This window comes from Gymnoscopelus microlampas (genome assembly GCF_963454915.1).
Source record: "Gymnoscopelus microlampas genome assembly, chromosome: 20".
NCBI lineage: Eukaryota > Metazoa > Chordata > Actinopteri > Myctophiformes > Myctophidae > Gymnoscopelus > Gymnoscopelus microlampas.
In genome coordinates, this window is record NC_139957.1 from 15,642,012 (window position 1) to 15,655,370 (window position 13,359).

The window sequence follows — 13,359 nt, forward strand, 5'->3', positions numbered from 1 at the left end:
GTCACTCTGGAGTGCACATAGACAGGAAACAGTGTGACAGCGTACCACAAGTCATACACAGTGTTCATTTATTTAAATTGATTGTGTACAAATGTTAATAGATGGACCCACGTGTGCACTCTTTAAGAGTTACAAATGGATACATTGAGAATTGTGTTGCCAGCTTGCTAATAATAGAGAAGAAATATACATTATCATCTCTCGCACAGTGACCGAATGATTCACCTGTACTTTTGAGAGAAAGTAGATGAAATGTATTCAAGCCTGATTTGTACTTAGTTGTGCATAGTGTCTTGTACCGAAAATTGCCGATCTACAAGCTCAAGCTCATAACATGTTGCAGTGTGACGCGTTGTGAGCTTGTAGATATGTTATTCTCAGTGCGAGACACCGGCCTAGAAATATGTATAAATCAGGTCTAAGAGTTGCAAGTTATGTTTCTGTCGTACGTGCATTGATAATATAATGAGCTGAATTTAAATAATGATACATTTTTGTGGTGCATTGTCCATCTGACCTCATGCACTCACATGGACTAGTTTTCCAACACAGGAAAATATCACCATTGAGTACACAGCATTTCTCATTTGAAGAAAGAGAGGCATTTCCAGACAATGGCCCAGATTAAATGATTTGGTTAATAGCTTGTGTGGTCTGGTGTACTACTGAACACTGGCAGTCATGCGCTTGGGTTTCCCGGCAAAGGAGGCCTTGTCCACTCAGCCACCTGGTCCCAGCATCTGGACACGAAGTAGAATCACAAGGATCTGGTCCACCAGTCCAAATGTTGCAATAGTGCAGATGTGTGATTAGCATTTCTTCTCCAAATAGATGGCTCCATATAAAAGGCAGCCCAGACGAGGCAGAATGTTCAGTCTATTTATTTTATTTTTATTTTGGATTTGACTCTTTCTCTCCTGAACTGTTCAAATATTTATTATTTGAATTATTTGGTACATGTTCCAAACAGAAATTGTCACTGACATGCATGTAAACATGACTTTTCCGTCATCTTTATGGAAATTCTCAGCTGGCACATTCTCCCTGCACCACTGCGTTTGTTCATTCAGATTATATAAAATATTCATCTGCAGAATATGGCAGAATGTTCTTATTATTCCAACCATGCTGTCCATATGTGCTCCGGGATACCGATTACCAATCGGTATCCTTGTCACCAAAGTAATGGTTGGCTCTGTAAACAGAGCAAATAATCGATGCTGCCTATGTTAGTTCTATTGTTCTGCCCCCCCTCCTTTGTTGCCTCTACACAAAATCTTTTAGCTACAAGCTTTGATTGATTGAATAATTTATCAGACAGAATCACAGAAATGTAAACAGCACGAGGTACAGTCAGACATTTGGGCTAAAAGGATAACACAAAAACGTCCATAACATGTCGCATGCTTGCAGATTTTCACCAAATGTCCGCCTATTGTGTTGCTGAATGTTAGCCTATCATGGCATGCCCAATATAGGGATGCAAGGGTTCATGTGGTTATGTTTATTATGATGGCATTAATGAGGAGGGTGATGATGGTGGTTAAAGCATGTCCTTGTCCTCCTGTTATCAGCCAAACAGGGATCTGGACGTGTTCATCAATGCGTCCAAGAACTTCAACCTGAACATCACCTGGGCCACCAGTTTCACTGGTAGGACTTCACTTCAGCCCATTTCACCCCAATGTAGTTAAGTTCACATGTTTTTGACCAGAATGGGGAAAAATGTCAGTACTTGTTAATAATCAGAGTGGAAAATACTGTAGTAGTAGTAGTAGTGGATCTGTTGGGTCTGACTATGAAATTAATATTATTTTTTCTTTTCTTTTGTAATTCAATTTAATGTCTTATCAGCTTGTACTAGATAATCTCCCCCATCCCAATTTCATAAAAGGTCCCTTATTTAGATTATTCAGATTTCCTTCATTAACTACACTGTTCACCAATGATCCGTCCTTTTCCCCCCTTCTCTTTTCTTTTCTTCCTCCCTCCCTACTTTGTTTCTAACCTCCCATCCCTCATCCTTTTCTTTTTTTTCCATTCCCATCCCTGTCCTTCCATGTTGTTATTTGTATTCATCCTCCTCCTCCTTGCTGTCCTCTTAGCAGGCACCCAAACAGGGGAGGAAATCCCCATTGTGTCGCGGAGTAACATCAAGGAGTTAAAGGACACCTTCTCAAATGAGAACTTCGACTTTCGCAACAACCCCAACATCACCTTCTTCGTCTACGTCAGCAACTTCACCTGGCCCATTAAGATCCAGGTAAGATGGGCCAAGACAACATGGCTCCTGTCTCTCAACTATGATTACCTGCAATAAAAACAAACAAAAAAGCATTTCTTAGGAGTTCTCCTGACTTGATATTCCGCTAAGATGAAACCTGCTTTCCCTCACAAACTGTGTGTTACATTTTTATGTCAAGGACCCCCAAATTGATATGTATTTGGCTGCGGACCCCCATCTAAAAGGATTTTGTGCCAAGAACCCCCTTAGAAAATATATTTTTTCCAAAAGATTTTTTTTCCGAAGACAGTGGATCTACAAGCACAACTTGTTGCGATGCTGGGGACCCCCTGGACCCCCCTGAACTTCAGGGCTTGAAGGACCCCTGTGGGTCCCCGGACCTCACTTAGAGAACCACTGGCTTAATGCACAGTGTACACATTAGTAGCAGATGTGTTACTCTCCTGTATAGCCCGGTGGGGTATGGCACTAGCATTCACCAGGTTTGAAGGATCCCACCCCCACTAGGGAATGCATTAACTGTGCTGCATGTTGCTCTGGATAGAAGAGTGGCGCAGAATGTAGAGTCGGATGGAGGGGGAGGCATGTTTGCATGCCGCTTACTTACACACCATCTCAAATACGCATGCACGCGCTTGTACACACTTACACGTGTAACCTTCGACTTCCCTCAGATACACACATATAGATATGGACACACACTTAATCTCAAACGCACACATATTGTGCATTCACATAGAAGCCTCACACTCCCTCTCCCTATCTCTCTCTCACGCGCGCACGCACTCACGCGCACATTCCTACACACATGGATGTGAGTGGAGTGCAGTGTTGAAGTAGCAGTGAATGAGCCTGTGTGTTCTCCTGGCCTGTGTTTATACAGCTACTGCTGTACCCACTGGCCCCTCTCACATGTGGATCTGCAGGAAGTGCGTGCGTGTGTGTGTGTGTGTGCGAGTGGAGGAAAGGAAATGTGTTTGTGTGCAGACTGGGTGGGGACTGGGAGAGAGGAGAAGACCCCCAACCTTCCCCATCATCCACACTGCTCTCTCTGTAGCCTCACACTGACATGTTGGCGTAAGGCTGAGTGTTTAGTACCACTAATTGCTTTATTTGCACAAGGCTCTGGGGTCAGGTCGCTTTCACTTTAGTCCCCCAAGCGGAAATACAGTAACATCTACAGTGGCAGATAGATCTTCCTATATATACAGCAAGGTACTGTCACAGCTGTGACAGGTTCACTTAACCCAGTGCTTTACCCAATCAAACGTAGTGGGCGGGATTTACATCTGTGTGTTTGCTTTCTAATGTGTTCCCACTGGAAACTCGCCGATCTATCCAATGCTTCAAACAAATGTGCTGAAGAGGTTTTACATGTTCAATATTGTGTAATTGAGCAACTCTCGTAAGTACGCTAGCAAAAAGCTTGTCGTCTATAACATCCATGTTCCGTGGGAGAAATTATGTTAGTGTTCCGTAGGAGAAATGTTGTTCTACATTTAAATATCTTCGCTGAAAATAATATGCTGCGTTGCGGCAGCTTGTAGATCTGCTATTTTGTCCATGATATAAATTGGTACACGTCATCAGTTGTAGGATCACATGATGGTTAGGCCACTTAGAGATAGCTGCACTGTTCGTGGAAAAGTTAACAAAATAATAGGAAAGGGAAAGGGCATTCACTGCGACTTCTAATCATATCACACTGCAGCAAAATAATAGAACTGCATTTTTACCCTTTAAGTTTTTAACCTTTATTGTACAATCAGACGGATGTTGGCTGTCAGCAGTATCCGAGGGGGAACAATGTTAGCCTCTACATTTGTACTCGATGTATGAGTTTGTACACATGAGTGCACTTTTTATTTCATGGCGTGAGAAAGGGGACCGAAAGTGGCTGTGCTGCATAAAAGCAAGATTTGTCACAGGAAATGACCAGCGAAGAATGGCTGCTTCTGCTTTAGCAAGGGAGGAGAACAGAGCATACTCACTCTGGCTTTGGTGTGTGTGTTTGGGTTGTGTGTGTGTGTGTGTGTGTGTGTGTGTGTGTGAGAGAGCTCTCCACATCGGCCGCCTGCATGTACGCCTGCCCGACCAGGTTCTGGAAGTGATTTGGCTGAGCTCCTCCATCCCCTTCTCCCCACCCACCACCCCAAAAAAAGGGGTGACTGCCTCTTGCCTGCCTCCTCCATCCTCCATGTCCTGCTGTGTGTGTGTGTGCGTGTGTGTAGGTTTTCTCAGCTCCACAAGCCTCAGGCTCCTGCCAGCCAGCTACAGGGAAGAGTAGAGGAAGGTCTATAGGCCAGCTGCACAGCTTCACCTAGCTGAGCTGAGAACAGAGCAGGGAAGTGAGAGAGAGAGAGAGGGTCCCGCACCACTCCTGCTCCACCCTCCAGGCACCTCTGGACCACCTCAACACCTCTTGCTCTACACCCTCTCTCCCTGTCTCACGTCTCCCTGGCTGGGTGGGACCATGTAGGAGAGACCGACCCCCCCCCACCCCCATCCACCACCATCGCCCCTCCTCACCTCAACCCACTCTTCCTTTTTGAAGCGTAGCATTCAGGTCTGCTGGCGTGACTTTTTTTTGTGTGTTTCTCCTTCCTCGCGCTCATGGAGCTTTACTTTCGACGGCGAGGTAAAGTTTTTAATTTGTCGTAACAACTTTCAACTACCTTAACAGCCTCCGTACCGCATCGTTCTCATCTTCTTATTTCGCTTCCTTTCAATCGTCTTTTTCTTACATAAAGTCTGTTTTTATTCGGCCTTTGTCCCTCTCACATGCTTTCCTTGCTGTGTGTGTGTGTGTGTGTGTGTGTGTGTGTGTGTGTGTGTGTGTGTGTGTGTGTGTGTGTGTGTGTGTGTGTGTGTGTGTGTGTGTGTGTGTGTGTGTGTGTGTGTGTGTGTGTGTGTGTGTGTGTGTGTGTGTGTGTTTGTTTGTGGTTGGTCCTCCAGAGTTGGCAGCAGGGGGACCAGAGTGTTAAAGAATGGATTGTAAAAAGTGGTGAAAGTACAAGGGCAAAGTGGAATGTTAAGTTGAAACACATGCTGCATTGAGAGTGGGCTGCACGAAAGAAGCTTTCCTCAGCTTTTTCCACACTGCATTATAGTGTGTGCAGTTATACAGCCTGCTCTCTCTTTCCTTCTGTCTCACTCGCTCTTCTCCAGCATCACAAGGTTGTCTGTTTTTGTTTGTCTTTCACGAGGTAGGAAGTCCAGCCCCGACTGTGTCTGTTTGTGTGTCCTTGTGCACGCACAAGCTCGTCTGTCTCTAGTGGTCTCGCAGGCATCGAGCGCATCCAACGCGAACCTATTTTGAATTCTAATCGGGGCGTTTCACACAGGATGAGCTTTTTGAATGTTTCTTTTCCCCCCTCTTTCTCTTAATCTTCTTTTATACATATGGTAGATTAATCTACAGAGCTGAGACTTGTGCCACTCACATTCCAGTAGCCGGCATTAAAGTCAACCGCAGACAGCTTATTACTCAGAAATGGGACACTTTGGCCATGGTCCCACAATGTCGGAATGAAAAGCACATTTTTCCCCATAAGGCGTATGCAAAATGTTACCGTTTCTAACACCTCTGAAGAGAGCATCTGTCGGACAGCAGTGAAGCGCTTCTATAAAGACAGCTTGACCCACAGACGAGCACCATCTTTTGAAAACAGACACCTTGGGGTATCACTCAAAATTAATTCTGACAATAAAAGCTAAATTGATCAGATTAAGCCAAAACCTCTCTGACTCAATGTTAAGTTTACTTTCCCTCCCTAACCTTTTTCGTGGCGAAGAATAGATTTGAATTTAATGGTGTCTCTAATTAGATGCCAGAGTAATTACATTATAAAGAGGAGTGATCCACAGTCTACACAATATGGTAGAGATTAGGACCGCCTTCCAATATAATGGGACCCTCCGTGGAGCAGCAGACATGGCCAGACTGCTGTTCAAGCATGTGGGTGTGTTTGTGTGATTAGGTGCTTATATGTCAGGGTCAGCGTTAACCACTTAAACCCCAGCATCCGTCGCGCTGCGACGCGTTGTGAGCTTGTCGATCGGCTATTTTCAGCAAAAGCTTTCCTCACAATAACATAAAACAGAAAATACACTAGTATAGAGCCCTGAGGATCTCCGGTCAACCACATGGGGTTTAAGTGGTTAAGGGTTACATGATGGCTGCTTCTTGGTGCTGATTTCTGATATGATCTAGTTATATTATTTACAGGGATCATCTTCTCAATTGGTCTTCGGCATTGCACAAACTCGGCAGCACTCAGGCATGCAGAACACGGCTGTGCACACTTACTTGTGCATGCACAGACACACATACTATACATGCGTACAGAGCATGGGCTAAGACAAAGGTTTAGTTAGAAGTTCCATACTGACCGTGTACTCGTGTACATGCGGTGGGCACCACCTTTATCGTTATGATTCTCTCTCTCTCTTTGTCTCTACTGTATATGTCTCTCTTTGATGGTGGCATATTATAACGTATTTACACCTCATCTTCCTTGCCCATGTTTCTTAATGACTTCCTTATTATCTATCTGCAACCTGTTGTGAAGCCCCCTATTCCCTCACACCGATAAGGATACATTTCTTCTGAAACGCCCATTGCGGTTCAAGGCGCTGTCACAAGACATTAGAGACAGCGTCCTCCTTCCAGAATGAATGCCCGGCAGTAGGCTGGCGGTGGTGGTGACTCTGCTTGAAGATCCTTGGTGTTCCCTAAAGAGCCACTTTACGCCCGGCACATAGCAAGAGTGTCACCTCATTCTCTCCCGACCGCTCACCGCCAACCCCACCATCAGCCCTGTTTCTTAGTGACAACAGACAGCGCAAGGCTGAAACCCAAGATTAGCCGCTACCATCAATGTTATCGTGTATCTTTGTACAGACTGTGCGACTGGTCGTTCGGATAAAGGGCTGCGCATGATCGGCGAAGCGTGGCCGACATGATGCAGGGACACCAAAAGCGTCGCTTTTTTTTTTTTGTGGAGCAACCATACGTGTTACGGTGTTAGTTTTGTCCTTGAAGGCAGCTCTGGCGTCATTAGGAGAGCCTCGTGCAGCTGTAATCACTCGGGGACACAGATAGCTTTGTTGGGCTGCTGTCACGAAGGCATGCAGTGTTTCAGAACGCCAGCTTAAGGCTTTCTATGATAACTCTTAAGCTTTTGCTCTTAGTAATCACACTGTTTCAGTACTATCTCTTTCCTTTTTTCTTTTTTAATCCTTTTTTTATTATACAAGAGAATTACAAATTACTGCAGAATTATAGCAGAAAAAGAGAAGATTTCCCTTCAGATGGAAAGAAGGGAGGGGTATCCAAGAAAACTCCTTGAATAATTTCCCTGAAAACATCTCCTCTGCCATGCATATGGAGGCTGTATGGGAGGATTTGTATTAGCACTTTGGTCTGTCTGTCTGTGTTCAGCACATTGTTGGTTCAGGGCCATTTCAAAAATAAAATCTGGCTTGCTTTGGAGCAAGCATTGAGGAAGTGGGTGGATCTTGGTACAAAAAGGTGTGTTCAGGAGAAACGGGACCCACCGCTTCCGAATGTTTCAGATTGTGCAATGTTGGAAACCAAGTGAGGAGAGGGGGAGAAATGGAAAAGTGTGCGTGATGGGGAGGGGGTGGGGGGAGCGTTTGACCATCCTTGCACTTTTACAGAACTCCCTCGGAGTTGGTGTCTCTGTGCGCCCTACGGCAGTTAACATCAGCTTCCATCTAAAAGGCCTTACTGTACTGAGTGTGCACATTTCTAGCATGGGTGGACCGAGCTATTATAGTCTGCCTATTGAGGAACGTATTGAAACCCATAACCCTGGCAGTTGTACAGCCAGGGTTATGCCAGCTGGGGTAAAAGAGAAACAGACCCTTTGAACTGTCAGCGTTGTGCTACACCCATTGCACAGCTCGGGGTTTCAAACCCCTTATCCTGTCAGTGGTTTGTGTCACGCTACAAAACCAATGGGACCCCCAATGCTTTCTGTAGAATTCCAATTCTTTAAGACCTGGAACACCTATATGTTATACCTTTCAGGTCAGGATTTAGAAGGCGTTTTTTAGAAACTGCCTTGGGTCTAAATGGGCCATTGAGCAACACATGGAATAGAACCCGTAACCCACTCAGTGTTGGAGCCACACACAAGGACAGGAAGTTATGATCCAGGCAGTAATGAGCACCATGTGCTCTTGCCGTGATCACCTCTGCCTGCACCATTTGGTCTAGGAAACATCATCAGGGCTAGTCATGAAAAACAAGTTGCCGCTACACATCTGGTGTCTTTGTGTACTACCCCCCCGTCCCATGCTGATGACATCATCAGTGCAGGTTTTCAATGGGCACATTATCGCTCTGAGGCTCGCTTCGGTGTTGAACTGTCTGGAGGAAAACGATCTCACAGAGGGTTCTGCACCTCAACAGTAATCAACAGCAACACATTACCAAGCCAGATGGTCCCGACACGCAGGGAAATGAGACCCGCAGACCTTTTTTTACTGACACTTCTTCATCATGGCAGAGCATGGTGTGTGTGTGCATGTGTGCGCGTGCGTGCGTGAACGTGTGCATGAATGCACATTACTTCATTCTTGTATGTTCAGGTCATGTGCTGTTGGCTCATCGTTTCACATTACCCTTTATCATTCAGCGGTCACCATGGTTATAAGCGCTGTGTTGTTATTTCATTTTGCACCGAGTCACTGTAATTTAACATGCTCCTATCCTACTTAGAGTACTGAGCACGTATTAAGTATTCATAAGCCCAGACTGACGTGAGCACAGCCGTTTCCTCCAGCTTTTGTCTTTTTTTCCTTTCTTCTCTTTTTTTTATCCCCCTCCCTTCTTTTCCTGCAAAATCATATGCAAATCGCTCGGTGCTTTTTTGTGGAGTGAATAATAATGAGCAGGGATGGGTGATCTGGTCTGAAGTGTCACCGCAGAGAAGGACTGCTTGTGTGAAACCGTTATTGTGTGAGTGAATAAAAGTGGAGCAAGCTTTGCTGTCTGGGATGCAGTACCGCTGTTTGGCCAGAGAGGGGCACTGTTGTGCCAGGCAGGGGTATGGCCTGCTGGGGGGGGGGGGGGGGGGGTGGGGTGCATTAGGTATTGGAAACTCTACCCCTGGCAACCTTGATTAAGACAGGATGTCATTAGTACGATTACTCTTGATGATGATTACGCAGAGAATTGTCTGCCCACTCGTGCAGGAAAACAAGGTTTGCGTGGCTCCGTGGGCAGCTCAGGTGCTGACTTTTCACATGTTTAATTGAAGGGGAATGTGATCTGGAACTCGCAAAGAAATAACCAAAAAAAAGAAATAGGGAAAGTATAATTTCCCATGAGGAATGAATAGAAGTTGAAAAAACTGTGCTCTTGCATTCAACACAAGTTAGCAAGCTGTTAATAATATGTTAATCAGTAAAAAAAATACTTTATTCACTGACTGTAATGAATGGTCAGTAATTTGCCTTGGTGGCCTTGGTGTAACGACCCACCACCAGCTTCTACAATAACACTGCATACAGTACCAGACACATGTGTCACAGGGACCACAGGACACCAAGTACTGTACAGTGCAAGAGCTGTGTTGACCTCTAACATAGCAGTGCAGCACTTCCTGATACACGGTGCAGGGGGGGGACAGCACAGGACCTCACGTACAGTACAATAGGACAGAGCGGTGAGACATATCGACAAGTTGCATAACACAATACCGACATGGGTGGTACAGGGACAGAAGGACCTCAACTGCCGTGCAAGGGGACAACGTAGAACCATTGAGTGCAGAGATATGCTTGCAGGCAACAATAGCAACACAATACGGCCTCGCAAAGTATACACAAGGACAGGGAAAAGACTGGATGATTTCCATGGCAACGGAGTGCACAAAGTACTTACGCACAGGTACAAGAATAATGGGACCTCACCTGCTGTTTAAGAGCACAGCAAACAAACAGTCTTGCAATTAACATATTAACCGTGCATACTGATTTACAGAACACAGGACCCCCGTATCGACGGCTAACATGTACATGTACACTTTTCTTACTGTGAAGTGCACAGGTGAAAGTTCCTCACACGCTGTGCAGGGGGCCCCCCATGTAGATGTATTGTAAACACAGTGAAAATCCTCAGTCTTAATTGAACTCTGGGTGTGTCCACATGTACCCTTAGGATTCAGTTAAATTAACACTGAGGAATTTGACTGTGAACGCACAGCAGATGATACATAAAACATGTGATGCCTGTAATTCCAAGCAGAGGCGACATTTGTCTCTTCCTCTCCCCTGCTTCTTTTTGACGGAGCTACAAGGTCACTGTCAGTTTGGAGTCTGCGTCATTATGAGACAGTAATGCTGAGCCGTCCATTTGAAATGAGTCGCTAAAGCAGATTTTTTGTTCCCTCCCTCTCCTCTTTGTTTTCTTGTCTCTCTCTTTCTTTGTCTCTGTTTCTCTCTCTTGACTTTCCCACTCTCTCTCTGCCATTTCCTCTTGTCTTTCTCTCTTGTCTTTTTAGGGGGAGAGTTCTAACGGGGGATTTTTTGTTAGGTGCCTGCCAGAGTAGCACATAGAAAAAAGGATATCTGCAAGTTTGTAGATCTACTGTTTTTGGTGTTTGACATGGCACGCAACCAAGTATAAATTAGGCATAAGGATGGTGATGTCGGTCCATCTGTCAACATATATTGAAAGCTTCTGGCTGGATTTGTTGGATTGTCCATCAATGTTCAGTGCAACCTCTAGGGGCGGCTAATGGTGCTTAATTTAGACTCTGTGTTGTTTCTCTCTTTCTCTCGCTGTCTCTTCCGATGTATTTAATTGACATGAATGTTATATGAACAGTTTTGCCAAGTACAAAGCAAAATCATCAATAGAAATATATAATAAAAAATAATCATAGTGGTTATATAATGTCTCGTCTCTCACAGTGTCTCTCACGGTCTTTTCCCCTTGGCAGATCGCCTTCTCCCAGCACAGTAACTTCATGGACCTGGTGCAGTTCTTTGTCACGTTCTTCAGGTGAGTCTCACCATGCATAAAACACACACACACACACACACACACACACACACACACACACACACACACACACACACACACACACACACACACACACACACACACACACACACACACCTCTCACCACCCAACCACACATTCCACTACCACACAGTCAAAACACCTCACCGTTATACTGTTATGGTGACTGGACCGCATACTGTACATAAGTATGAGCTACATTGCTGGAGGTGTGATGGATTTTATTTTCTTAGGGTGATCAATTGGATGTGAAAAGGCAGGGCTATATATCGGAAATATTAACTGTGGACATATTCCATTATACATAATATGCTTATTCTTTTAATAACAGAATGGAAAACAAGAGCAACATCTTAAGTTATCCATTACTGAATCTGTCTATTCAGAATTCGGTTTGAATAAATGTAGACATATGACAGCTGTTACTTTATGTAATTAGGAAAGATCAGAGAAAAGACGTCAATACTTTCACGTGCACAAGCAAGTCTGCGCTCACATACCGGTGTGCATGTACACACTTTGTGATCCACCCAGAATCATCAAAATGGACCCCAATCAAGTGTTGAACTAGATTTTCTGTTTGTACAGTACACACACACACACACACACACACACACACACACACACACACACACACACACACACACACACACACACACACACACACACACACACACACACACACACACACACACACACACACACGCACGCACTTGCTTTTGTGCACATGTATGTGTTAAAATGCAATATATATCCCAGGGCTGGAGTCTACCTCTTCAGGAATTGCTGTAATGTATTATCGATTAAGGAACTGGACAGGACCAAAAATGGGGAAACCGTTTGAGATGTGTGTGCATGCGAGTGTGTATGCAGTTTGTGTGTATAATCCGTGTGCCTCCCTTATAGCCCCTTTGTGTGTGTGTGTGTGTGTGTGTGTGTGTGTGTGTGTGTGTGTGTGTGTGTGTGTGTGTGTGTGTGTGTGTGTGTGTGTGTGTGTGTGTGTGTGTGTGTGTGTGTGTGTCCACCCACATGCATCCCTTCTCCCTGAAGGGAATCAGGCCATTGAAGCAGTTTGTGTTTGGGCTGCACAATGCCCTTAAAGAAATTACAGAGTTCTGTGTCATAGTGCTTTTATTGATCCTGTAGCCACGTACAATTCATACACAAACACATGCACCTTAATGCTCAAAGAAGTAATCACCTACCACCACACACACGCACACACGCACGCACGCACACACACACACACACACACACACACACACACACACACACACACACACACACACACACACACACACACACACACACACACACACACAGACACACACAGCTTTGATAGTGCTGATTTGTAGGAATCTGGGTCTTTTTTTTGAGCAGCCAGTGTGAGCGATTGCTGTGATGTTCAGAAAGCAGCGCTTTTAAACGTCGCCTGAAAATCCTCCCATCTTTCACCCGGGGTGCTTTGATCTAAGGCTTTTTTGGGGCTGGGAGCCCTGCATTAAAAGTTGGAGCAATATTTGTCTTGTCACACTAAAGGGTGAACCTACCTCACCTGCCTCCCTTGAACCTCACACACACAAATGCAAACCCCACAATTGCCGGTGTGTAGGAGATGTTTGTTTAGTTTAATTCACATGCGTGCACATCAGCATTCGAAGCATGAGGCACAAAACTGATCAATTTCCTTTTGCTTTTTATTTCCATTCCTCTTGTTTGTTAACATCCCTCTCTCTTTTTCTCACATTCTGTTCCCCACATCCTCTCTCCCTCTCTTTCTCATCCTCTCTCTCTTATTTCCCACCTTAATGCGGTAGCTGCTTGACACCTGTCCACACCTGTAAACAATGCTTGTGATTCTATCAGTAGTGTTTCCGACGTGTCAAATAAGCGGCATGAGCGCAGCTTTCTTAGAAATACACACCTGGTCTATTTTGTTCTGCTTGCTGCTCACGGAACACAGCCAAATAAACTGACATCTTATCAGCATATACATTTTTTCTTAAACTATTGTGACATACAGTATTCTGTATCAACAGAATATGTCATAGACAAA

General features: G+C 44.8%; 1 protein-coding gene across 2 annotated transcripts in view; it reads left to right on the forward strand.

Moving 5' to 3' along the window:
• The window catches only part of atrn (attractin), a 166,234-nt gene that overhangs the window by 77,387 nt on the left and 75,488 nt on the right, over positions 1 to 13,359 (forward strand). Inside the window, exons 23-25 of one of the 2 annotated variants that reach the window (XM_084043855.1) lie at positions 1,575 to 1,653; positions 2,106 to 2,263; positions 11,221 to 11,282. In XM_084043855.1, coding sequence (XP_083899981.1) covers positions 1,575 to 1,653; positions 2,106 to 2,263; positions 11,221 to 11,282 — 299 coding nt within the window. The remainder of the gene's footprint in view (positions 1 to 1,574; positions 1,654 to 2,105; positions 2,264 to 11,220; positions 11,283 to 13,359) is intronic. The other variant, XM_084043856.1, reaches the window with a different exon arrangement.